This window comes from Gnatocerus cornutus, chromosome 1 (genome assembly GCF_029298725.1).
Source record: "Gnatocerus cornutus isolate USDA-ARS CGAHR chromosome 1, icGnaCorn1.1, whole genome shotgun sequence".
Taxonomy (NCBI): Eukaryota; Metazoa; Arthropoda; class Insecta; order Coleoptera; family Tenebrionidae; genus Gnatocerus; species Gnatocerus cornutus.
Window position 1 is genome coordinate 10,626,185 of NC_142233.1, and position 27,369 is coordinate 10,653,553.

The 27,369-nt window shown below is 32.1% G+C and overlaps 2 protein-coding genes across 6 annotated transcripts in view; both read left to right on the forward strand.

Moving 5' to 3' along the window:
• Positions 1-1,682: 1,682 nt before the first annotated feature.
• LOC148180317 (uncharacterized) lies at positions 1,683-12,381 on the forward strand. The gene is made up of 19 exons (XM_088036238.1): positions 1,683-1,777; positions 3,114-3,227; positions 3,276-3,421; positions 3,467-3,629; positions 3,679-3,999; positions 5,234-5,371; positions 5,413-5,549; positions 5,593-5,758; positions 5,809-5,900; positions 6,542-6,943; positions 6,988-7,081; positions 8,015-8,091; positions 8,137-8,594; positions 8,646-8,781; positions 8,831-9,157; positions 9,211-9,345; positions 9,398-9,546; positions 9,596-9,731; positions 12,298-12,381. Exons 1-19 carry the CDS (start codon positions 1,699-1,701, stop codon positions 12,379-12,381), a joined length of 3,354 nt encoding a protein of 1,117 aa, XP_087892364.1. The 5' UTR covers positions 1,683-1,698.
• Positions 12,382-16,605: 4,224 nt separating this feature from the next.
• The window catches only part of LOC148180318 (uncharacterized), a 41,888-nt gene continuing 31,124 nt past the window's right edge, over positions 16,606-27,369 (forward strand). For 3 of the 5 annotated variants that reach the window (XM_088050120.1, XM_088050121.1, XM_088050122.1), the window contains exon 1: positions 16,606-16,796. In XM_088050120.1, coding sequence (XP_087906246.1) covers positions 16,725-16,796 — 72 coding nt within the window. In that variant the 5' untranslated portion in view covers positions 16,606-16,724. The remainder of the gene's footprint in view (positions 16,797-27,369) is intronic. The other 2 variants (XM_088050123.1, XM_088050125.1) reach the window with 2 other exon arrangements.

Below are 27,369 nucleotides of genomic sequence, written 5' to 3' on the forward strand. Positions count from 1 at the left end.
GTCGTAAATCTGGTTTTATCTTATTTGTATTTTAAGCTTGCCAATGATGAAAATGAGATGTTTAGCTTCAGATAAATACATCGAGTAGGTGATATCTAAAACACTACTAATAACCCAGGAGTGCCATACCTACAACATTTTTTTCAATTTTCCGGAATATTTCCATAATAACACTCATTTTTAACAATGTCATTGACACGGTTGCTATTGAAAAAGCACAACAGTGGGTTATGTAGGGATGTTATTTATGTTATAAACCTCGTTCCTAAGGGTAACGTAAGTTATACTATAACATAACTACTAACTGAATTCATATCTACTAAGTAATTAACTTTATTTTACTGGCATTGATATTTACTGTTTATTTTGCACCTATAATAAAAGTTTACAGAAGTACACTTAACTCAGTGGCGTCTCGCCATTTGAGGCTGAGCCCTTTCGTATCTGGAAAATCATATTCTTATTAAAATAATTATTATAATATTAATTAATTTCAGCATTAAACATCACCTATTATACTCATATCCCTTGAAAAAATTTCGATTTCCGTTCGTTGTTTGAAAGATATGAGGCTCATAATTTTGAACTTCATTAGATTCATTTTGCGTGCGAGGTTCTCGCGAAGTCTGGCTTGCGACGCTTGCGCTAAACACGCGTTAAACGTCTCAACCGAAGCACAAATCTGGTACTCTCCCAAGACGATCCTATCGGCTCGGTAATCTTCGTCATTATTTCGGTAGGAATAAAACTGATCGTAGTTCTCACGAACGAATACAATCTTTACTGTAATATTCAATGCAATCCTGCAGGACGAATAATTACTTTTTTCTCCAAACGTCACAAAAAGTCACTATTTTTTAGTCGTTTTTAGACAGTAAAGTAGACAATTTTGTTATAAGTAATGAAAAGCGCTCGTTGACATGGAAAACTTTTGCAGCCTAGGCACAAAAAGTACTTTTTGTGACGACTACTATTTGAGACTTACATTTTGCACGATCTTAACTTTGAAATCAATATTTTTCACAGTAAATGTTATCAATGACAACTACAATTTGCGTTCACTCATTATCGCTCGTGGAACTGAAATTAACGTTTGGAGAAAAAGTAGTTGTTATTTGGCCGAAAAGTGGCTATACTGTCTCGCAATTTTGCATACGCTCGGCTACGCTACGCTTCGCCTCGTTACTGCAATTTAATTGCTCGACAAAAAGTACCACTTTTCTGCCGTATGACAAAATCTACTATTATCCGAATTAATCTGTACTATGGGTGTAATTGTGCCCAGTATGTAACAGGTAACTTGTGATTACACCTAGGCCTTAAAAAGAATCCAGAAAACATGAGATACATGGCTACATTTTTTTTATTTTTATTGTTTGAAGATAAAAGAAAAATTTGAAAGTCTCCTAATTTAAGAAAAAAACGTTCTTATAGCAGCATTTCAATCGACTTTTCTTTTCGTACACTTCAGATAATTGTGCTGATTTTAAAGATTTTTTGGCGATATTAAATTTTATAGTGAAATCAAAGCAAAATTTAACCATATTAACATATCAAATTTTGGTATAATTTCCAATGGGCTTTGCCAAGCGGTCACGAGCCGCCACTGACTTAACTCTATCTTATCATTATGAGAAAATATAAGTAATATTGAAAGTGCTGACTAGATTAGTATACTTACAAAAGTAAAGCACAATAATGCTAAAAAAGGTGTTTGTGTGCTTATATTTTGTGATACAAATATTTTCTGAAGAAATGTTTGAATCTTCTCAGAAAAGTAAGTACATAGTTAAAGTATACCTATTATGTACTTGATTTATATTACACGTTTTAAAACAGATGTTTTCGAAGCGATGATTTTCAAAGTTTCAAATCTGATCAGCTGTTTATGATTATTATTCAGTTCATTTGTGTTAGAAAAAACCTTGTTGCTGACTTTTATTTCATTCTCATACGTATCCTAATCCTTGTTAAAAAGGTGTTATCAACATCAGATCTGTTCTCGGCCATTCTGCTTAACGATTCTTTCGATTCGTTGTTCGAAAATAATGTGTTCAAACCAAAGGGGTCTTCTTCCCTTCGGAATTTTCAGGTCGACGTGGAAGCAGACTTTACTTTTTGAATTTTTCTCTGCTAGATTTCTTCGTAATTGTCAAAAATATGTTGTGGGCCATTCAAAATATCTTTCCTCAAATTACATATCTTTGCTTGTAGTGGACAATCTTTACTTTTTCCGCCCGAAATATTTTCTATTTGAAAACACTTTAGATTCCACTATTTTGTTTTTTTGCCAATTGGAGAAACATCCAACGCTGAACAAAACTCCGAGAATTAAACCTGTCCTACACCCATGGCGATTAAGTACAGCACACTTGTACGAAAATACGCCTTTCAATCTTCAACATCGTAAAAACTACAATTACACGCGTCATCTTTAATAGATTTCAACGCTGTGAACAGGTGACCAATATCCACAATCCTTCGACCACTGGAAAAGAAAGGTACTTAATTTACTAAAGAAGAATGTTTTTCGACAAGAAACACTTCATCTGAAGAAGTGTCAAATGAGTCGTAGAAAATTTCTGCAATTCACTTGATCTGATTTAGAATCCATTATATTTTTTTGAAGCATTTTTAATGCCAATTTCTATTTTTGCGTTTAGAGCATAAACTAGGGTAATTTTTTCCTGGAACTACTAGTGCAATGCGAATAAAAAACACTCCAAACCAAACTCACATACATCTTTTAAACTGGCAAAAACACAACAAAATATCAATTGATAAAAAAAATTGTTTTAAATTTCAAATTGCGGCATTGCAAAATCAGAGTTGAGCCTTAGCAACCCCAATCATACCTTAGCAATTGCGACAACGCAATTTTGCATCACTGACTTAAATCGGGCCCTATGAAAGTTCCCAAGGAGAAAAATGATTTTACGCTTATTTTCAATTGTACGTTGGTTTGAGCAATTATTATTACTATTATTATTTTACCCCACTTTTTCGCAAAAATGTGGTAAATTTTAAAATTCTATTTCAAAACTTGACCAAGATTTGCACGAGTATATAAACTTAGATTAAGACGTTCCTTAACTAAAATTTTGATGTTTTAGCTCTTGCATGGAAAAATATTGAACTTCAAAACTGGACTCAAAATGACTGGCACCTTGCCAACAGTTGCACCAATGGATCTTCGTTTCTTTTCATTACAGACCGGCGCTGGACGAGTAGATATTACTAAATTATAGACGTAAACGTTACACACCATTTTTTAGCTTTTCCAAATGTGGATGGAAATGGCTTTTTCATTAGAGATAACGTAGTATCTTTTTCCATTTGTGCTTATGAAAACTCTACGTTTGCTGTGGCTACAAAAAATTTTATGAAAATAGAGCCTATTTCGTTACCTTTCAACATTAATGTAAGTAAATAAAACCAAAACAAAATTAAAACATCTTTTTTTTAGTTAATAAAGAATCAGGAATGTCAATGGTTCAATTACAGTTTAAAGAGAAAACCCCATAGCTTCGAAATCACAGATGGAATAAATTTTAAAATTTACGACAAAACATTTCTACCTGAATTATTTTTTTCTGAAAATGATCGCACAATTTTAAAAGTGCATAATTGTATACATACAATCCTACTTCCTTCAGTTCTTATAATTTGCTGTTTTAGATAATTTCCAAGTGTCAGAAAAAGTTAACTCTAGATACGATAGTTATTTTAATATTACCGCCCATGGTGATGTACATATTTCTTTGTTTGTATCTATATCAGAAAACTGCTTTCTAACAATAGAGTTCCTCAAAGACAAAATTAACATTTCCCATAAAACGATGAATGGTTTTCAGAGTGAAAAAGGTTATAAAAAATGGAAATATGTTGATATAACAGCAAAAATCAATGGAACGGTGGATGTTGTTTTCATTCGTGGATGTCAAAATTCACAAAAAGGCTATTGGGCTGTAGATGATATCATGGTAGCTGAAGATGCAAGTATGCAATTAAATGTCGTTAAAAAAAAGTATTTTTTCTATTTCGCGTTCATAATGAAGATATTTCGATACGCGTTTGAGCGTATTTCGGTATCGTAATGGACTAATCTCGTGCCAATATTTCCAGGAACTTATATTTTTCTTAGGTTTGCAGTAGACAAACCGTCATCCTACCGTTAACGTTGACAATTTAGATTTTGGTTTTAAAAAACCATGATAAATCGATCAATACACTATTATTTCTTGTTGCACTTGGCTTAATAATTTATCAGAGAAAAACTCTTTGGATGCAAGAGAACCATCATGATCATGATCAACATCTTCGCTCTCTTGGCTCTCTTGCGCTCCGGTAACCTCAAAACGTCACATCTGTCAAACTGACTGAAATTAGATTTGGCTACTTCGATTTTTTTCCCTGAATATTTTGCAATTGCCAACTACCTTAAAATTCCCTAGATTTCGAAATCAAGTTTTTTCGTTTAAAATAAGGCGAAATAGAAAAAATAGCGTATGATACTTGTTCATAATGCATTTTGCCGCACTTACTACTTTATGACACTCCTCGCTGCGCTCGTCGTGTCCTAAAAACGTGCGTGCGGCAAAATGTTCATTATGAAACACGTTTCATAATATACTATTTTGCAATGACAAACTTTAAAGTGTGCTTTATGGGTCTCAAAATGCAATGAAATGTGTTCTTCCAAACTTGCAATAAGAAAAATTGTGTATTACACAAAACGATAAAGATTGCGCCACTAATGTATTAACTACACTATTTTCACTCAGTGGTTAAAGCGGTCCTTTATAGTAATCGTACAAGATGTTTATAAATGTTTTTAACATCGAGCTAGAGTGGCTATGAAATGTCAAAAAAACTTGCCGCTTTTTACAAATGAGAGTTTAGATTTTTTCAACTGACATTTGTAGTTAACCTCAATCATGGAGTTGCTAGAAACATTTATAAACACTTTGTATAATAATAGTATATTATTTAACGAGCAATTTACGAAGCTTATATTAATTACATGAGAATTGAATCATTTTTGGCACACTTTGCTCCTTTTGAAAAACCATTGTGGTCATTATTAAATGAATTTTAGCCAATCAGAACTGACAAATTTCATTATTACATAGCACCTAATTATAGCGTCGTTATGTGTTTAATAGAGAAGATATAAGCGAATTGCTAAATGGTCGTAGACAAATAACAATTATTTTAATATTTCTTACCTTAGACTTTCCTGAGAACGTTTTAAACGACAAAAAGGACGAGAAGCCAGGACAAAAACAGAACAAATTCGAGAACTGTGAAGTCCATTCTGAAGGCCGATGTAGTCTGTGTAGAAAAAAGTATTTTGGAACGAACTGTAGTGGTAGGTTTAAACAGAATTTTAAAATTTAAAATGAAAATTAGAGAAATTTCCGGTGATGCTTTGGCCTCCTGCCATGGTCCTTCCAGTGATAAACAATACTTTCTTTATTACAATGGAAGACGTTCCTTATGGGGCAGATGAGGCAAGACCAGATTTTTACCAGATTCGATATTTACAGGTAGAATAGTCAAATGTTATCATAACTTCAACAAATATTTTAGGACCATCAAATCAACTTTAAAAATTATACAGATTTATTACCGTACACAAAATACACTCCACATAAATATATAAAACTGAACTTTACAGGAACAAAATCAATCAAAATTAAATTGTTTGTAAAAAATCTTACCTACCACGATGCGCCTGCTCTTTTACCTCAAACAGGTTGGTACCTATTTTGGAAAATCTAGAAATTTTCTTATTAAAAATTTCAGATATTTTTGACGTTGTTTGCGAAAATAGGACAATCAAAGTAGAGAATTGGAATAACAGAAATACCACAAATTATTTCCATTGGGAATACGAGGTACAGATTGTCGAAGCTAGGATGAGCTTAGAGAAATTAATGAGCAATGGCCAAATTCCCTTCAACAGCTTTTAACTCATTTCTTGCGGGGTTGTCAAGGTGTTAACATCCATATACAGGTGTTTTTAAAATACACTACCAAACAAAACACGGTAATTAGTAAAGACAAGTAAAATAAATTGATAAAAAATGCTGTATGTAAAAGTCTTTTCGTTTTCGAGATAAAATTAATTAAATATTTGGTCAAAATTTCCAGTTCGCCACTAGATTAAAGAATATAATCTTGATTGCTTAGCAACAATCCAAGGTTTGTTGTTTCTGGTGGATATTTTATCAGTGGCATTCCAAGTAAGTGGTAAAAGGTGTTTTTTTATCGTTAGAAAAAAATTAAAACAGTCAATTCGACTCCTTAAGGCTGCAAAAAAGCGTTTTTAATTTTTGGTAGTGTACTTCAAAAACACCCTGTATGTAGTACTGTACTGATTCAAGCTTACTCTTGCACCCTTCGCACTCCAACCCTAATTTGTTTGATTGTAACATTGGTCGTCTTACTTTTCCTTCGACGCATCTCAGAGCTCATTCTAGATTCGAGAATTTGTAAAAAAAATAAATAAAAAAGTTGTACAATTCTTCTACTCCAGTGCATTCAAGATTCAATCATGTCGGAGAAAAAGCAAACAGTCTTAACATACGTCGATTTCCAGAATTTTTGTGTGGGTTATTCCGTAAAATTGTACGACGTGTATTTAAACAGAACGTACGCAAAACGAATAACATCAGGAGCTTGCAAGAAACAAGCGGATATTCTACAAATTTTAATTTTCGTTGCAGTTCTTATAGCCTTAATTTCTGTATACATTGCATTTTATTTTATCCGAATTCATGCAAAGGAAACTCGAAATAATAACACTTTTATTAACACTGTGGAAGAAAGTATTCTCTTGGAAGTTTGGAATGAAGATGACAGTAAAGATATTCAAATGGAACACTTTCAAGAGCAAATAAAACATGTTTTAAAGAACGACTTAAAGTTGCAATTTAATGTAAACATTTTTAAAATTGTAGCAAAAACTTAACAGCAGTTTAGTCTCTTTCAGAAGTCGATCAAACCAAATCTTGTTCCGTAGCTTTCCAAGCTGAAAATATAAACAAGAATCGAAATCGAAACAAGTTTGTGCCATGTGAGTATATTTTTATAATTGGTAAGCAAGCATTTTATGATAAATCCCAAATATTTTAATTTCTTGAATTAACTCGAACTTTCAATTACCAACACAATGTTGAGGTTCATGCTTATTCCGCTGAACATACCGACGAAATTATGCCAATCCAAAACGCATAAATCCAATAACGCATTAATATTACTAGCCAACCCAAAAGTTCTTTAATATTTATTGACTTTTATTTAGTACCTTTTACTAGTAGAAGATGTTTATAAATGTTTCTAGTAGCAAGGGTGGCTATGAAATGTCAAAGAAATTTGCCGCTCATTACAAATGTGGGTTTAAATACTTCAACTGACATTTGTACAGTAGTTAACCTCAATTATGGAGCAAAGTATTTTTTGAAAATAAAACTTCTCTAGTTGTGGTTTGAAATCTGAAAATCATAAACTTGGACACAAAACCGTAACTGAAAAGTCGTTGATGTAAATAAATTTCAAAATAGTTACATTCACTATAAAAACAAAGCGGCAAAATGGTGTATGACAGAATTTCCAGAGCCACCTTTGATGCTAGAAACATTTATAAACATCTTGTACATACCTAAAAGCACACTGAACACTGTGTATTGAGAGGAGTTTGCAGTCCAAATTCGAAAATACATATTATTATAGAAAAGTACCTAAAATATAGTTTTTGCGGACTAATCAATTTTGTTTACGGATGAGACGTACCTACCCCAACATAAAATACAAAATTCTGAAAAAAAATCGGAAAACGCGAAGATTACATCTAATAAAGTTGTTTAATTGTTGTATCGAACCACTATGCTTTATAAGTTGTCACGACAACTTTTTGAGATTAAGTCCAAAAAAGACTTATTTTAGGGACTTAAATGAGTTTGTAGAAGAACTATTTTTGGAAATGTTAATTAAAAATTACAATTTTTAGATGACACCAACAGGATAATTTTAAATGTACTTCAAGACGTGGCAACAGATGAATTCATCAATGCTAGCTACATTATGGTAAAATTCCAATTCATCAAGAAACATAATCAAAATAATTTTCAGGGATTTGACCGCAGAAACGCCTACATTGCTTGCCAAGGACCAAAATTTTACACTCTAAGAAATTTCTGGAGAATGATTTGGCAAGAAAACGTGGAATTAATAGTAATGACTACAAGCTTGATTGAAAATAAAATGGTAAATTTTACAAGCCGATTCCAAAGGAAGCATCATCTGTGTTTTAGAGACTACGTTGCAGAATATTGGCCTCCACGAGAAAATGAGATTTTTGAATGTGGTAACATAATTATAGTAATGACTAGCCAAACTGTGTACGAATCTTACATTTGTCGAAAACTTGAAGTCAGTTATAGAAGCGACACTCGAACTGTTACTCAGCTCCATTTAAAGTGGAACTCGGAAAATGTGGAAACATTTTATCCGATTAATGCCCTGCCGGTGGTAAAATTGATGAGAAAGTTCTACGAAAAGAGTTTGAATCCAATTCTTGTTCACTCTGGGTTAGTATCTCTCAACTTAAAAGGGCTTTAACTATTGAAACAAGGTTTTAGCAACGGTTGTGGTCGAACCGGAACTCTAATTCTATGTGACCTAGCATTACAAATGGCTAAAATTAAAAATAAAATTAACTTTTATGAATTAATAAAATCCTTACGAAAACAGAGACCTTTTATGGTACACAAATTGGTAAGTTTCCCGAAATTAAACCACAAAAGTTTGTCTTGTTATTTTCTAGAAATATTACATGCTCAGTCATTTGATTGCTTGTGAGTACATCATGGAAGAGAGAAATCCATTTAAAACACCCAATGGAGCACTCATTGATACCAAAACAGCAGAAAAACAACTCAATTATCTGGATTTTTTGCAATCGTACGAAAATCTATTTCAAAATGTCGGAAGCAAACAAGAAGCTTCTCATGGCTTGCAACCAGCGTTAGTACCTCGCTATGGTGACATTTCAAAATACTTCATAGTGGAGGAACCAAAAGAACAAGACTGGACCCAGCTTTGGAAGTTGATTGGTAACAAATCTATTCAACATCTCGTATTTTTAAACAAGGTATTAATCATAAAATTGTGGTTTGCAAATAATTATTTTTCCTACAATACAAGACCTGCTCGCTGCCTAGTTCTAGAGTGTTGACAACAACAGAAATTTATGATGTTCGACAAAAGAGCGTTGTACTTGAAGCGTATTGGACACAATTCGAAATATCATTGCTTGTTTTCAGAAGAGACTCTAGAGAGGTAAAACCATTATAAACACAATTAAATTAATATATAATTTGATTTTTTGTAGATAGTCTACAATATGATCATTTTAATTCACGTATTTAAATGTTGGAAGCCACAGAACTCGTTTCCAGATTCTATAGAAGCACTTCTTAAGTTTGTAAAACATGTTCAAGGAAGCAGTTTAGGCGAGCAAGACATTTTAGTCAGTTGCAGGTAAGTTTCTTAAATTTGAAGACTCAATAACATTTTGTCTTGTATTTAGTAATGGATTCATTGCATGCGGCTTCTATACAGTGCTGTCAAACCTTGTAGAAAAATACGACAAAGAGCTGGAAGTTGATATGTACAATACGATACGGGTTGCAAGGAAAAGTGGAAGAAAATTCATAAACTGCCATGTGAGTTAATATACAGGGTGGGCCAATGAAAACGAAACAGAGGCGTTTTCAGGAATTTTCCCGTAGATTTTCAAAAAACGCTGAGACAGGTCAGTTTTAATTGGGAGGAGAACATACATCACCAATACTTATACCTTTTTACATTCAACTTTTTCTAAGGGGTAAAATTAATTCTACTAATTTTCAAAGTTAGATACAGGGTGTTTCTGAAATGCTTGGCCCAACTTTAACAGCATCTTTTACAAGTCATACAGAGTAAATTAAACCTATAATGTCAAGTTCAAAAAGGTCTCGTTCTTGAGTTATTAACATTTAAAAGTAGCAGTAGTTTATTCGCGGAGTGTACTTTTTAACAATGACTTTAATAGTAGATTCAGTTTGTTACCTAGGAGCGTTTTTAGTTATAAAAAGAATCAACATCTCTAGTAAAAATTTAATTTTTTTGACGGATTAATATTTTGTAATTGTGTGCAAAAGAATTACAAAATGAACCAATACACAATTCACGAAATGGCTGATATTCACTATGTTTACGAAAAAGCTGATGGGAACACTCGTAAAGCTCGACGCAAGAGTTGTACCCGCCAAAGGTACTTTTTCTGAAATTCACCGCAGACTTCAAGAAACAGGATCTTTTGTTCATGCTGCTGCTGATAGAGGTGTATAGAGAACTGTTTGAACACCTACTTTGGAAGTCGAAGTTCTAGAAGCGATTGAAGAACGTCCTGAAGCGAGACACCGCATAGTTCATTTTCACAACAATCATCGTTCGGCAGATGAAAACCCTCACTTTATTAATGAATCTCGACATCAGCAACAATTCTCGTGCAACCTGTGGGGAGGTATTGCTGGAGATTTTTTTTATTGGACCATTTTTTCTTCCGCCAACATTAAAAAGAGTAACATAGACAATTTTTAGAAAATGACTTGCCGGTACTCCTTCAGGATGTACCTTTGGAGACGCGCAGACAGTTGTGGTTAATGCATGATGGAGCCCCTGCGCATTTTAGCATTAATGTCCGCAATTTTTTAATGTTAATTATCCCCACCGCTGGATTGGCCGTAGAGGACCAGTGCGATGGCCTGCACTTTTTCCAGACTGCAATCCTCTTGATTTTTACTTGTGGGGACATCTTGAAGAAACTGTTTATCGTACCCCAATACCAACTCGTCAGATTCATCAGCAACCCATCACACAGGCTTTCCAGTCAATTCGAAATACTCCTGAAGTATTGGAACGTGTTCGTTAATCAATAATAAGACGATGTAATGGATGTATTGTTGCTGAGGGAAGACATTTTGAGCATTTAAGTATTATAAAAGTAAGATTAATTTGATGTCACATTGACAGTTGTGAATGACAAATAAAACATTTACTAAAATGGGATCATACGTTACTGATTTTGGTTTGTCATTTATTTAAAAGTACACTCCGTGAAAATTTTTCTACTATTTTAAGATTTTAATAACTCGAGAATTAAACATTTTTGAACTTAACATTTTTGGTTTTTTTAAATCTGTATGACTGGTAGATTATGCTGGTAAAGTTTGGCCAAGCATCTCAGAAACACCTGTATATCACATGGCACCTTTTTTGAAAGGCAATTGAAGAGCTTTACGGTGGTATATTTCTAGCCCCTATAAAAATAATTAATAGGGGCTAGAAAAAAAATCATATACCACCATAAAGCTCTTCAATTGACCTTTCTAAAGAGGTGCCATGTCATATATCTATCTTTAAAAATTAATAGAATTAATTTTTCCCATCAGAGAGAATGTAAAAAGGTATAATTATTTGTGATGTATGTTTTTCTATGATGTGATGGCGAGTTGCAATCAAATAAAAATGCATATATTACCAAAAAGCATTTTAATAGCTCTTTCATAAAAATGTTCTATACCTATTTTGAAAAAATGAAAAAAAAAACAATAAAATCAACAAAATACGTAAACTCAGTCACTATTTTAAAATACAATCCATATTATTCACTGAAACCATAAGAAAAATGGTTTTTGTATGAAGAAAAAGTTGATTTGTCCTAAAATATTCACTCTGTTTTGTTCTTCTTGTAATTATTCTTGCATATTTGAATTTTTAGGGTGATTTTCACCCCTTAGATGAGATATACCAAAAGTTTGTTTTTTTTTTAAATTAAATGTAGGGATTTTAGTTTTATTTTAATGTTTTGTCATGCTGATACGTAGATTGATCGAAATTGTGTAGTTCTAATAATTTGTATAGGCGTGTAGTTCTAATAATTTTTATAGGCGTTAGAAACAATAAAAAATGCGTACACCACCGTAAAGCTCTTCAATGGGTTTTTCCAAAAAAGTGCCATGTCCTGTATCTATCTTTAAAAATTATGGGAATTAATATCACACCCCAAAGGGGGTTGATTATAGATATAATTACGTGTGTTGTATGTTCCCCTACCAACCAAAATTGACCTCTCAGCGTTTTTTTAAAATCTATGGGTAAATGCCCTAAAACGCCTCTGATTCGTTTTCGTTGGTCCACCTGTATTTCGATTGTTTTTATCTAACTTTTTTTTAATTATTTTTTCAGAAACAGTTGAAGTCTTTGTATTCTTGTATGAAGGTTTATATTGAAAACCATACGAGATATTATCAGATCGCCGAAAAACTTTAACGATAAGTTGTGTTAAAAATTATATGGAAATATTACATTTTTTAAAATACTAATTTTTACTTTGTAAATGTATCCTTTAACCCAATAAAAAAATTAGGCTATAAGTTTAAAAATATACTAGTTTTGTTTTAATAATTAAACTTTAATAACTTTAATAAAAACAAACAAGTTGGTTAATAGGCGATTAATAATAATAGAATCGCTCAATTGCTTTCATTTCTGGTAATCGTTAGTTTTTGGGTTCTATTAATGCACGATTTTTCGGCTGAAATCTTGCATTAAAGTGGGCTATTAATAAATGATTTAATGACTTTATTGAAGGCAACCAATTGTACACGCAATCCAATAATGATCTAAAGGCCCAAATTCAATCAACGACGATTTTTCGAGAATTATTTACATAAGATGACGAGCCTGACGACAATCAAATGCAACACAAAATACACATTTCATGGACAATTTTACAAAATTTCCTGTTTCCGATAAAGACAAATCTAAGTGTGTGGCCTAAAAAGTTTAACGTCAAAAATAAATTCGTTAAGTTTTGACAACGAATACCAACGACGAAAGAACAAACCAAGTTTGGATACGATTTTTTACAATGACTGCATAGACAAAGGTTCCACTACATCCTGACTAAAGTCTTATAGCATTAGATAATAATAATTTAATAATAATAGAGCTATAGTAGAAATAAAATGGATACATAAAATAAAAAGATAAATATAAGAGGCGGTTGAAATCATGCATTAAAGTGGACTATTAATAAATGATTTAATGTGTTTTTTATGGGCAACCAATTATACACGCAAATCAATAAGTTAAATAATATGATCTGAAGAGACTGTTCTGAAAGCACTGGATTTGTTTGATTACTAATACTAAACTAAATCAAAACGACGATTTTTAGACTTCAGTTAGAGACTTCCAGTTCGATAGACATCGTTTGGCTTCACTTTAGGCTTTGTATATTTGGTTGCACAACCACTTTTGTACCAATTGTCTTTTTTTGGTGAATTTTTCAAGATTCGATCACCGAAAAAATTTGTAATTAACTCTATGGTTAATAGACAATTAATAATAATAAAATCGCTCAATTATCGATTATCAAACGATCACCAGAAAAATTCGATTAACGCTCGTGAATCGAATTTTTGTGGTGATCTCTAAACTTCTATTTTTTATGCGCTAGAGCAACTATAACTTCTAAAAAGTGGTACACATTTTACGCCTTTCTTGATAAAAATTCTTTCCCATAGAACGTTAATTTTTGATGAGTAGATCAACAAAAAACATTCTTCATTAAAATCCGAGTGAAATGATGAATGCCATTTTTCTTCTGCAGGAATAATTTCCCTTAAATAACTCCGAAATCAAAATTGTATACAAAAGAAAAATTGAAATTTGGCAATCAATCAAAATACAGTAGAACCAAGGCGTAGAGCGGAACGGCTAAAAGCACGGATTACCCGGAGAGTCGGTCTAGCGTAAGACGAATTAGTGAGGTTCTACTGTACTCGAAATTTCAGATACATTTTTCTGAATCAGTGCGGCAAAAAGTCAAATTACACTTACTAGCCGCTCAGGAACATTTAAAAGGAAAGAAACAAAGATTATACATACATCTAAGTATTATTCAAAGAAGTTGGTTCGTTATTTAGGATGATTTCCACGTTACAAGATTCAAATAAAATTAATTTCATTTTTCAGCAGATTTTAAAATTATCAAAGGTTTGTCAAATTTGTCAGATTAATCCGCGAAAAATCTTTTTACAAATGTCGCACTGTAAGAATTGTACGTCTCACCAGCAAATGCCACATATACCTGCGGCTCAAACGGCTCAACATTGCTGTTGAGCCGTTTAATCCTACTTACTGTTACTCAAAAGTAAATGGCGATTTTCAATTTGGAATTTTTTTGATTTGTTTTCTTAATAATACTAGAAATGCGTTATACTCGCGCTTTTTTATTTTATACAATACCAATCATCAGTATAGATCGCGCATTAATAACTAAATTACGCATTAAATTTATCTGTAATTGTTTGCTGTCGTTGATTCTATTAATTTCACCAATAAATTTATATTATTAATAACATTCACAACTGTTTTTAGACGTAAATAACGAAAAACGCACTTCTTCTATTTTTTCTTATTTTACTCCCCGACCTTACTAATAGATGGAAATCGATTGATTTACTTTTCCCTTGTTTTCTCACAAAACAACAGTTAAAAGTAAAGGATGTTACGTTACGATTACTTGAATGCTATTAAGAATGGCAAATCAGAATTTTACACACAAAAATTTGTGAAACAAAAATTACAACTTCGTATGAAGAAAAAACAAACAAAAAAATATCGCTCTAATCAAAACCACGGAAAGCCAGATGCCGATTACGGGCCAAACGCCGATCAGCCAGATCTTTGTGAATCCAATCCTGAAGATTATAACAGGCGGAAAAAACTGTTTTTAGATCACCTCAGAAAGAGATCCCTAGAACGAGACTTTATAATGAAACATACAGAAGGCCAACGTAACAATTCATTATGGTTCGAAGAAAGAACAAAAAGGTTGACATCGTCAAATTTTGGACTTATTTGTAAATTGCGGCCAACAACAAGTAGAAGTAACACCGTAAATAGAATTCTAAAACCAAAATTTGCAGGTAACGTGGCTACAAGATATGGGAGTGAAAACGAATATAAAGCCATTGAACGATTGGAATTGGTGCTTCAGGAGGATCATCCTGGTCTGCGAATTAGACCGTGTGGACTAATAATTGACAAAATACACCCATTTCTGGGTGCATCACCGGATGGATTGATAGGCAGTAGCGCCATTGTGGAAGTGAAATGCCCATACGGTGCAAGACATTTAACTCCAGAGGAAGCAATTTTGAAGAAAAAAATAAATTTTTGCTCTATAATAGATGGCAAAATGACTTTAAATCGTAAACATAATTATTATTACCAAGTCCAGGGTCAGCTGTACATTACTGAACGTGAAGTTTGTTTTTTTACAATATTTACTCCCCGCGGCATTTTATTCGAAAGAATTTCCAAAGATACAAAATTTTGCTTTGAAATGCTTCCAAAGTTGGCATTGTTTTACGCTGAACATTTGCTACCAGCAATTATAAATCAAGAATTTTTGTTGGAAACAAATTCTCTTTTATAAACGAATTTAAAAATTATTTTTATTATTTTTTGTTATGATTGTAACAAGGCACTTTTTGGGATTTTTTTTATTTATTTATTAACTATTTATTATTTATTTTATTATTTATTAACTATGTAACATATAATTTTGTATTAAACATTTAATTTCTAAAAAAATACTTATTTATTTATTATTCTGCAATTTTACATGAAACAGGAGTGGATATGAGAACATTCGAAATATCAACACTGGTGTCAAAGCTTGTATCTCCGACCAGAATTGCGGTTTAAAAGAAATATTTATTTATGCTTTTATTACGGTCGGGTATGAATTCACTACCGGTCCTCACTAAAGGAGTTCCGCCAATAAATGTTGGGTGTTGAAGCAAGATGGTTATACAATACTTTTGACTGTCAAAATTTGGATTAAAATTTTCTACACGTCATTATTTGCAGCAGAATTTACCGTTACGATTTGTTAGACATCCCCTTAAAAGTAGAACATACCATAGATTGCTCAAAAGAATGACCTAAATTTTATATTATAAAACTTTTCGTGTTAGTTTATTTATACTTATTATTCTACTTATTTCATATTAAAAAATAAGCGACCACATTAATGATTAGATGTATTGCTCAGATTCTTTATTTTATGGGCATTACATTCCGTAAGTAATTAAAAATTGCAAGCCGATTGCAAAACGAATGCAGTAAAATTGTGAAACTTGAAAAATTGCCAGTATCAAACAACATATTTTTTGGATGACCTAAATGCGAATCAAAATATAATCCTTGACGTTTGACCCTAATAGTGTTTACCCCCGTTTTTTGCGTTTACTCCAATTTATTTAAAAGTAAAAAAATACGCGCACAAACTGTGCATATATGGCCGGACATTTGGCACTGATAAACACGTTTTTATGAATCGCGTCAATTCGAAGAAACCCCCTCTACGAATGTGGCATCGTTTTGACCAACACCTACGTCAAAATTAACAAAAACATCAAAAATAAGTACACAATCATATACTCGATTCACGTTTTATAAATAACTCACTCGGAATGTTATGTTGGTGTAACGTTTAAAATCCTGGGCCGAGTAATTTTAAATCAGTCTAGTTCATCAGGCAACGAGACGCCGATCTATCCTACCCATCGTCGTCAACTCGAAACTTAACCATCAAGATGGTTTACGAATCCGACTTCTACACCACCAGGAGGCCATATCGCCCATCATACTCGACGTACACCACTTCGGTAAGTTGAAAGAAATTTACTTTGCATGGAAAACATGAGCTATAAATATCTAATACACAACAAATGCTTATAAATATCTTTAAAAAAATGTTCTGTTCTGCTTCTTCTCCATGTTTTGTCCGTATTTTTTCGATGATCCGTGATGCTTGTCCCTTTGGAAACATTTATAACTTGGTTTTGCACACGCTGAATCCGTTCAGATTACGTTTCAGCACAACTTCGCTCTCACCAAATTTAGCCCGCGCGTCGATTAGGTATACAAAATTTTATTCACTTTGTCATCTTCGGATAGCAATTCGATTTAACAACAAACGGTATGGCATTAACAGTTCCATACTTCCAGAAACGCGAGATTCCGTGGGAGAAAGTGCCTTTTGTTCCAAGACCAAGCCTGGTGCCCGATCCGGTTACAGCTTTCGGCAAAAAGAAAACCAGAGAAGAAGTGTTTAGACCCGACCGTAAAAATATTCTTTCTGCATCGGAACGGAACAAAATCAAACCGAAAGTTCTTGTTGATCCACCTCTACCATATATGTCCGCGCGTGATATCAACAGAGAAAAAATTCTAATGTCGCTAAAAGAGACGCGTCCTGTAGACTCGATGGATGTGCTTTTACCGAGACTTCACAAAGTTGCCGAGAATGCCAATTTACCGTACAAACGTAGAATTATTTACGAATCTAACCTTTTTTAAAAGCGATGTAGGTATGAGCGAACGATATTTAGAAGCATTTGTGGCTTTTTGCATTTAGACTAACCTTTATAGTATTTTTGCAAAAGATGCATTTTTCCAGTAGCTTTGCTAGACTGGCGCATTTTTATTTTTAATATCTAGAATGTAGTCTAAGCGTAACGTATTGACGAAAATTTTCTATTAGCATAGAATCATAAAAATGTGAATTAATGTCTTTTACAATTAAAATATTTCCGCAATATTTGTGTTTGTTATTGTCGACTTGCATGGATAGAAATGAACGAATTGAACAAAATTATGCCTGTGTTAGGTAGTTAGTTGTGACAGAAAATTACAGTTCACGATGCCTTTATTAGAAAGGCAGGGTTAGTATAAACTGACTGTGATTTTCTGTGGTGTTGAAAAGACTAGGAATTTCGTGAAACCGAACCCTCGCCGAAAATTTTTGGCGTCACTGACTGAAGTTTCACAATTCCTCATGTTTGTCATGAATTGCAACTGTGCCTATAAATGCGCTAACTAAGATTAAAAAATCAAAGTAAATATAAATTCTAGTGGTTAAATAATATTTGAGTCAGCATATTTAATAACTGCAATTATGTAAAACTGGATTTACACTTAAAAATTTTAATGTAAATACTGTGCGAGTGCACGGTCAAGTTATAAAAAAATCGCTCATTTGGCACTAATTACTTGTTCTATAAATAACCATCAGTAAATGAGGTGTCATCATAAAAATATATCAAAACAATCAAATAAGTTTGATAGTGGAAACTTTAACATACAGGGCTTCAATAAAAGACTAACATCCAGTCAAGAAGACTTGAACGCATATTCATGATTTGCCACTTATCTCTGAAATAGTGAACAATTTTACAGTGTTTTAATTAGAAATAACGCACGAATTAAAAAACGATATACAGGTGAAAAAATCAATTTCTGCGTTGAAAGTGACTGAAGCTGAAACAAGGTTGATTTCAGTTCTTGTAAAAGCATAGAGACAACTGTCAACAATGTCAAATTTTGATACTTGACGTTTCTTACTCTAGTAGAGATCACGTATTCAAAAAGCGGCACATTTTCACTTGATTGCAACGCAACTATGATTGCAATTATGTTATATTCTTTATAGAAGCCCGGTATTTCACAGACAAGTATCTTTTTATTTCATGTTAATGTTATTGGATTGCATAAATTTTTCATATTATATTGTAGCGCTTACAGTTATAAAAAACTCTACTGGATATCCAGGTGACATTTTAAAACTGTCATAAGGATAATAACAATGACATTTTTGCATGTTACCTCGATATGAAAACTCCTCCTGCTTTATTTTAATTTTTTAGTATTTTTTTAACTATTGTTCTGAAATCTATTTGTTTTAACTCTCTACCATTTAACTAAAACTTCGAGAAGTATATCACCTTCAATCTATAAGCAGTGCAGTGCAAAATTGTGTTTAATAGATTGGTTGACAAACTCGACACAATTAACAAATCATTTTTAATCTTAAGGGTTTAAAAGCCTGAACTATTCTTCTAATTTAAAAAAATTGTCATGTACCTACGTCGTGTTCTAAGATAATATAAAGATCACTTTGGAGAACCATGGAGCTACAAAAAAAGTGTCGTGAAGTGTAGTATTTTTATTGATGACTAATTCTCGTAATTTCATGTGTTTAAAATTTGGTCATTTGGGTATAAATTTGACATTATACTTCTGATTAGGATGAATGCTTAACAATGTTGATTTATTTTTTTTATAAATCCTAGAACACTTTGTACACCAATAAATACGAATGTTGTTTTATACATTTGAGTGACAACCTTTTTTTTTATTAATTTTTTAATTTTTTTTCATTGGATCTGTGTACAACAGTGGTTGGATTGTTTCCTTAGAGGCCCAGATTACTACAGATCTTATTAATATTATCAAAAATCTTCTACAGGGTTTCTATAAGGGCATAAGTAAAAACATCCAGTGTGCTCTGGAGAAACAATTACTTGAACGCATAACCACGATTTGGCATATTTTTCAAATTGTGGACAATTTTACACTCTCAAACTTTAAAGCAAAATTTGAAGTTAAATATTTTTATCGTTGACCTCTTATTAATGTCGATATTAATGAATCAGTTTGTCTGAAAAAGGATGCGTTAATGGGTGTCATTAACGCTCTCTTTTTCATTATGAGTTAAACTCAACGAGTGTTAAATTTACAGGTTTGGTGTGAATAAAAAAATTGTAATTATCGGAAATCGACTGTAGTTAATTTAAGCAAAAAAAAATTTCAAAATCTAAGAAAACTTATAAAACTTAATTGTGCAACTATTTCGATTTCTATTTGTATAGCTTAGATACGTTCGAAACCTCGTAACTGACATTGTCAAGTAACAAGTAATGTCAATTTTGCCTCTTTTAAGCAGCTTGCTCATTATAGAAAGACGCAAATCTCACTGACGATCCAAGTTTTGTGTGCTAATTTTTGGATCATTGCGGTAAGCGGCAAGAATCTGCTTTTCCATGTGTGGAATCATTACAATACTAGCGTGTTCAGCGACAAAAGACTCCTGGAGTTGGCTGTCGCAGTCGATTGGGATCGGGCATGTTGCACTTTATAGACACCAGAAATCGTTAATTAACATCGACAAAGCGACAATTTCACCAAGTAAGACTTTTGTTACAATCTAAAGCGAGCTAAAGAATATATGTCATTTGTGACACAAGATGCTGACAGATGGGTGTAAACGTATTTCTCAACTTAAAAGTAATGAAATTGGAAACTAACTTGATAAAACAGCAGTTTTTTCTCAAATTTTAAAGGCAATTTGCATTGAATCTAAAATAACAACTAAGATATTTTTAACACATTTATATTGAAAAAAAATTAAATTAGGGGTTGATTTCACAAACCCTCACAATTAACTAAAAATTACATTATTGAGGCGTCGCGACGCCAAAACTATCAGTGATAAAAAACAAATTTTGGCATCAGCTTCTAGAGCTTTGTCAACTATGAGCGCATGCAAATTTTCAAAATTTTATCTTTAAAATTAAAGACGATTTTGGGGGTGGACACAAGTATTGCCGGACCCTGTATACAAGTGTCCCAAAACTCGCGCCCCAGAGAGCAAGGGAGGGTGCCGACAGCAATACAGATAGTAAATTTCAAGACAAAAATTGACTAACTTTAATAGTATTCGAGAAGGGATAAAAAATTAATAACCAATCCCAAAAGCTTATTCCAGAAGTGGAGTAAAAGACCAACCCAATTTTCTAGGCAACGACAGTGTAATGTTCATCTGACCAATGAAGGATAGTTTGTGTCCATAGTTACCGATTTTCAAATTCTGTTCAGCTTCAGGATTGGCTACCGTTTTTTCGTCTTAACTCGACTATTTTTTGAGCTAAAAAATTTTCGTTTCGAATTTTTGGTTCTTGCCTCCATAAGCCTTTTCTCTCTGGGGCGCGAGTTCAGCAACATCCTGTATGTGTAAATCAAATCATATTCTCTTTAATATAAAAAAAATCTGAATATAAATTAAATTTTTTTTTTTCAAAAATGAATTGAACTCGTCCGCAGCTTACGCCACATCTGATCTTAATACAATATTGTGTTGTAAATAAATTAATACAAATACAAATATGTAGGTACTCCTATTTAGATACAACTCTTAAACACCTATTAAAACCACTGAAATTTGATATAACTTTTTGGGTTTTTAAATTAAATTAAATTGCAAAAGCACACTTTTTAATTGTACACAGACGAACTCTAACATTTAGGAAAACAATTTTTACTTTAATAAAAATTATACACCAACATATTATTTACACAAGTCATTTTATTATCCATATTTTGTTTTACATTTAAAAATCAAAATAAAAATTTTATTGTGGAACTTCCTATTAGAATCAGATCAACATTGCTAATTCTGGTTTATATGAGCTTTTTACAAATCTCACACTGTAAGGATTTTATGGCTCTCTAGCAAATGCCGCCTGATCCGACGGGAACTGTTTTCCAAGGTAGTGTAACTTTGATTCACCGGATTTTTTCAAATGAACTACTTTATGTAATTCTGCTATTTATTTACTAAAAGCAATATTGAGTGAACAAAAATGTATTGAATTCGGGTCATCCTAAAAATAAAACAGTTTTGTAGATCAACCAATGATCCACTTACCCCAATGTAAATAACAAATTGAATTTGAACCTTGAGCTTTATATCATGATGACACGTTGAAAGAGCGGAATAAGGTCTGTTCTAAAATTAGGAAAAATTCTAGATACAGATACAACAGTGTAGGTTGTAGAATACTTTCTAATATAAAAGATTAAAAGTACCTATACTGGAGCAGTGAAAAACTATTATCAAAGTAGAGGTGTTTGTCCAAAAGTTTTATTCTAATTCCTGCTGATAAAATGCTCACTTTACATAAGAAATCTCATTATTCAAACAATACTTTAATAAAAAGCATGAATAAAATGTTTACAGCAACACTTTACACACATTGCTTTTGACAACGCGAATAAAGAAATAAATAATTAAAATTCGCACTCCCATTAAAATTTTTATTTCTACGGATGGCTTGTTTGGAAAATCTCTGATTCTTCAAACTAATTCTACAATTTGCCGATTCATTAGAGTTAGAAATGATAAAATACCAAAAAAAGCATCTCACAAGTTGTTCTGCTCGAAACTACAGTTGCAGAATCTAATTTATTGTCAGAAATACAAAAATTAGCTCACGAAAAAGGATACCTAACAATATTTTTTTTAAGTTTTGCAATATTACAAAAAAAATGTATCATACAGGTAAATAAACAAATTTCATGCGTCAAAGTATTTGTTCGTAAAATAAATCATCTTTATTTATTTATACAGTTAAACACCTATTAAAACTTAATATACAACAGGTGTCCGGAAAGTAACGCGCCACCCCGAAAGGGGGTAATTGGGTGCGTGCCCCAGAGTACCAAAAAAATGTTAAAAAAAATCCAGACTCTCTGTTTTAGCAGGAGGAGCAAAAGACAATTAGGAAAATGGCAACATTGTAGAACTGTACCCCCCATAAATTAAATTTCCAGTATTCAAAGCCGTAGTAACGTTGCTGTTGTATTGTTGGCGTTAGTCAGGTCGGCTCATGAACGAGTAATGTAACTATGGTTTCAAGTGAACGATGCCACACTGATCGAGATTGTTGATTCAAAAATCTTGTTAACAGTTTTCAGGCATTTCTTACAAGATTTTTCCGATTTTCTTTGCACCATGCCTTTGTACAAAATGTCCTTTAGGTAACAAATTCATTTGAACGTAAAATTATTGCACAGAAATCGTTAATTTTCGCATCAAACTGTGCCTCTTCAATCCATCATATCTCGAAAAATTGAAGACATGGATTTTTTAAAATATTTTTCCGGTGATATATGGCATTGTCCGATGATACAGTTTCGCGGTGGTGCGCGAGTTTCCGCACCTGAATGTACCTGAAAATTACCATTTTGGACGCAGTCTTTTCAATGATGCACTACAATAAAAAATCTATATCAGTCCACTCATTAAAAAGTTTACTTGCCAGCAACCCTAGCGTTGCCCAAGATTTCTCTCTTTTACAGAAAATTTTTTATTAATTAATTATTAATATACTCGACTTTGACAACGTGTTAACCCTAAAACTCACAACATTCAATTTTTCCCTAATTTTCTCCCTAAAATATCGAAAGCTTGATTTACACTTACAATCCCAAGCATTTGAGAAAATTGGCACAGGAGAGTGGACTGACAGCAATGAGTTGCACTTTACTTATAAAAATATCATGGAAGTAACTGACTCTAGTGATGAGTTTTACTGGTTTTTGAAACGCTTATTTAATAGGTTCAAAAATCATACCAGAACGGTTTATTCTTAAACAATTTTTAGTGATTTTAAATATTGCAATGGCGATGTAAGGTAAATTAGGTTCTGTTTTCACTTGGAATATTTTTAACGGCTTTCTGTATAATTACAGAACCATAATTCACAAAAAAATGGACAATTTCTGAAAGACAATGATGCCAACCTTGTTATCTTAAAATTTCCAAAATTCATCAAAATTCTACCCTTAAATAAAAAAATAACTGTTAAAGCGAACTTGGAACCTAAGCCGACTTATGTTGGAGAAAAATTATGACGTGATATTTTGTAAAAATGTCAACTATACGTCATTTACCTGCAGAAAGTTTACCAACTTACAAAAAAGAATTTTTAGAAATCAGCGGTATTTAAGAGATAAATTAGATACCTGTAGCTGATACTTGTCAATTTTGTTTAATAGATGGCTCCATAAGCAATTGTAAAATTTTTTACTAATCCTAAAATCCTAAAAGCTTTCTTTAATAGCATTGTGTACTATGGTGGACACTGAATCTTGGACAGAATTGTCAATTAATTGTCATAATTTCTAAACCGGGCTTTACGGAAGTTTGTTAATACCCAAACTTTTAATTTTTGACTCAGTTGTAATTTTGACATTTTAGCAATAATAAAACCATGCGACTCCAAAACTCTTGGCCCGTGACCAAGTGTTATAGCACAAAACCAATTCGCACTTCCTTGTGGCTGCGCATCAATTTTTATTGGTGCCATATTGCAGAAAAACGTTTTCAAAATTTGACTTTTGTATTAACGTCAATCATAATGACAATAAAGATAGGATTACATTAAGATTTTTTGAAATGACAGGAAAGTACTGTCCAAGATTCAGTGTCCACCATAGTAACCACAGTAAATTAAATTTGACAGCTATAGAAAATTCTATGCAAGAAAAATGAGATTTAGGTACCAATTATTTTTCATCGTATACAGGGTCCGGCAACACTTGTGTCCACCCCCAAAATCGTCTTTAATTTTAAAGTTACAATTATGAAAATTTTTGTACGCTCATAGTTGACAAAGCTCTAGAAGGTGACGCAAAAATTTATTTTTTATCACGGTTTGGTTGGCGTCGCGACGCCTAAGAAGTATAATTTTTAGCAATTTTTGAGTTTTTGCGGAAATATTCGCGAATTCAATTTTTTTTCAACATAACTGTGATACAAACATCTGAGTTTTTATTTTAAATCTAATGCAAATTGTGTTTAAAATTTGCGAAAAAAACGCTGTTTTATCAAGTTAGTTTTCAAAATTATGACAGCGCAGCGGCAAACTACGTTTACACCAAAATTTCACAAGTCACTTCATTCACTCTTATAAAAGTTAATTTTGATTAACACGGGCATGTTGCACTTTATGGACACCAGAAATCATTAATTAACATTGATAAAGCAACAATTTCATCAAGTAAGACTTTTGTTACAATCTAAAGCGAGCCAAAAGATAGATGTCATTTGTGACACAAGATGTTGACAGACCGGTGTAAACGTAGTTCCCAATTTTGACGTAATGAAATTGGAAACTAACTTGATAAAACAGCATTTTTTTCTCAAATTTTAAAGACAATTTGCATTCAATTTAAAATAACAACTGAGATATTTTTAACACATTTATATTGAGAAAAAATTTAATTAGGGGTTGATATCACAAATCCTCACAATTACCTAAAAATTAGATTTTTAAGGCGTCGCGACGCCAAAACTATGAGTGATAAAAAACAAATTTTTGCGTTAGCTTCTAGAGCTTTGTCAACTGTGAGCGTATGCAAATTTTCAAAATTTTCTCGTTAAAATTAAAGACGATTTTGGGGGTGGACACAAGTGTTGCCGGACCCTGTATATGTATTTACATACTATTATTATTATTACCTGTTTTTAGGTATGTAAAAATTTATAATACCAATAATTTGTATTACTAGGGGTACTTTTTTGTAATTTTTTTTAAACGGCAGAATAGAAAGTTAACTACGACTACAATAAATTTTTTGCTCGACTGCCGACCAAAATCCAAAATGTTCAGACATTTATTTTTCACAGAATTGTTTACTTTGATTTGTCAATCTTGCGTAAGTTGCATAACTAACAGTGCACGATAAATTTTTCAAAAGAAGGTATATACATTAAAAATAGTTTCTTTAGTTCATATCGTTCATAACATGTTGTACTTCTAAAAAAAATAAAATGTATATGCGCTCTTAAAGTAGTTAAACAAGACCTTCCACAGATCTCATCCGTAAAAATCGTAAAAACTGTAGATTGATTTTAACCCCAACACGGAGATATGGCTATTTTGAGCGGCTATTATTGTCCTCAGAGTCCACGACACTACCTGGTAACAGACTCACCCAGCCGTGCCAACAGAGCTGCTGAAGAAGTGTATTCTTACTCATATTCGTCCAACGTAGAATCCAATCGCTCTGGTGATCCTTATTCTCGTCCAACCACTCGCTCGTATTCGACATCAGAATCCGTAAATCGCAGTTCCAATGCTGGACCAGGCTCTTATTCTTACAGCACTGAGCGCTCTTCGCGTAGCAGTGGTGACGGACCTGGAGGATATCACTCCAGTTACAGCTCTAGCACTTCTGGGAGACTTCCAGGCGGAACTTCTTACCGCCATTATTCTTACCGCGTCTAAATGATTGATTTATTCTTTGAACGACGAGAAGGTCATTGTAATACTTAACTATAGTCTTAACTAACATCTTTCTGTATTAACTATTTTTTCTGTACTGTTAAATGGCTAATAAAATGGATTCTAACCACCAAACACATCACTGATAGTAGTAGTTTTGTAAACTCACTTTTTTTTTAAAGTTAACCAATAACCAAAAAATAAATTAAAACAATTTCATTTGGCTCAAAATAGATCTGATGGAAAGCCAAAAAGTAAACCGTATGCGTTTCTGATCTAATATAATAAATTTTATTGGTTGACTTTGAAACGGTTTAATGACTTATCATAAGTATTTTAGTAATAATAATAATTAGGAGACGTTTTCACAAAACAATAATTAATCTCACAGAGTTTTGAATTTAGTAAATCTGTCGTTTGAATTTTCAACTAACAATAAAAACTTAGAATTACTCTTATTTATTTTATAGGACTTTTTAAATTTAATTAAGTTTGGAGAAATCCATGTAAAACTTTATTATAAAAACGTACGTAATTAAAATAACTAATCGTTTTTAATTTTTATAGTAAAGTAATATAGTAAAATATTTTTAGAAATTCGTACCAAAAGAAGAAATTCTATTTAAATGTATATCCCGTATTTTATTTATTTTGATGTTCTGTTTAATTAAATGTATTATACTGTAAATACATTTTACTTTAATAATAATAATGAATTTAAATATTGTATTATTTAATTCTCAACCAATCAATACAAGCACTGAATATGAAAAATAAATCAGTTAGTCGCAAAACAAACACAAATATTTTCTACATTCAAGTTAAAAAAATGTAGACAAATCACTTATTATGACATTTTTCTACACTAATTGTAAAATACAAAAAAATTGAGAAAGAATTAAATTTATGCATGGTAATGTTATAATGTGATTCACTTCTTAATTTTTGTGTGATTTGTTATAGTGTTGGATTTAGTATAATTTTCATGCTTTCTTTTACACTGTCTGTTGGCTTACATGTCTTTGATTTTCCATTTCAAAAAATTCTATTTCTTTTTTATATTTGCTTTTTCTGCTTTCCAATCTTTAATCAAAATAGTAGTAAATAAAAAAAAAACAAATTAAATTGTTCTAAAATAAATATAAAAATGACATAAATTGTCTTCAGAATAAAAAAAAATAAGTAAAAACCCAATGTGATAAATAAAAAGCTTAAAATCCTGAATGCAAAATAATCTAAAGAAAATTATGTAAAAGTGACTAAACTAAGCAAAAATGTGGCCACTTTTTACACATTTCTAATAATGACTTTCTTTTCTATGGTTCCTTCC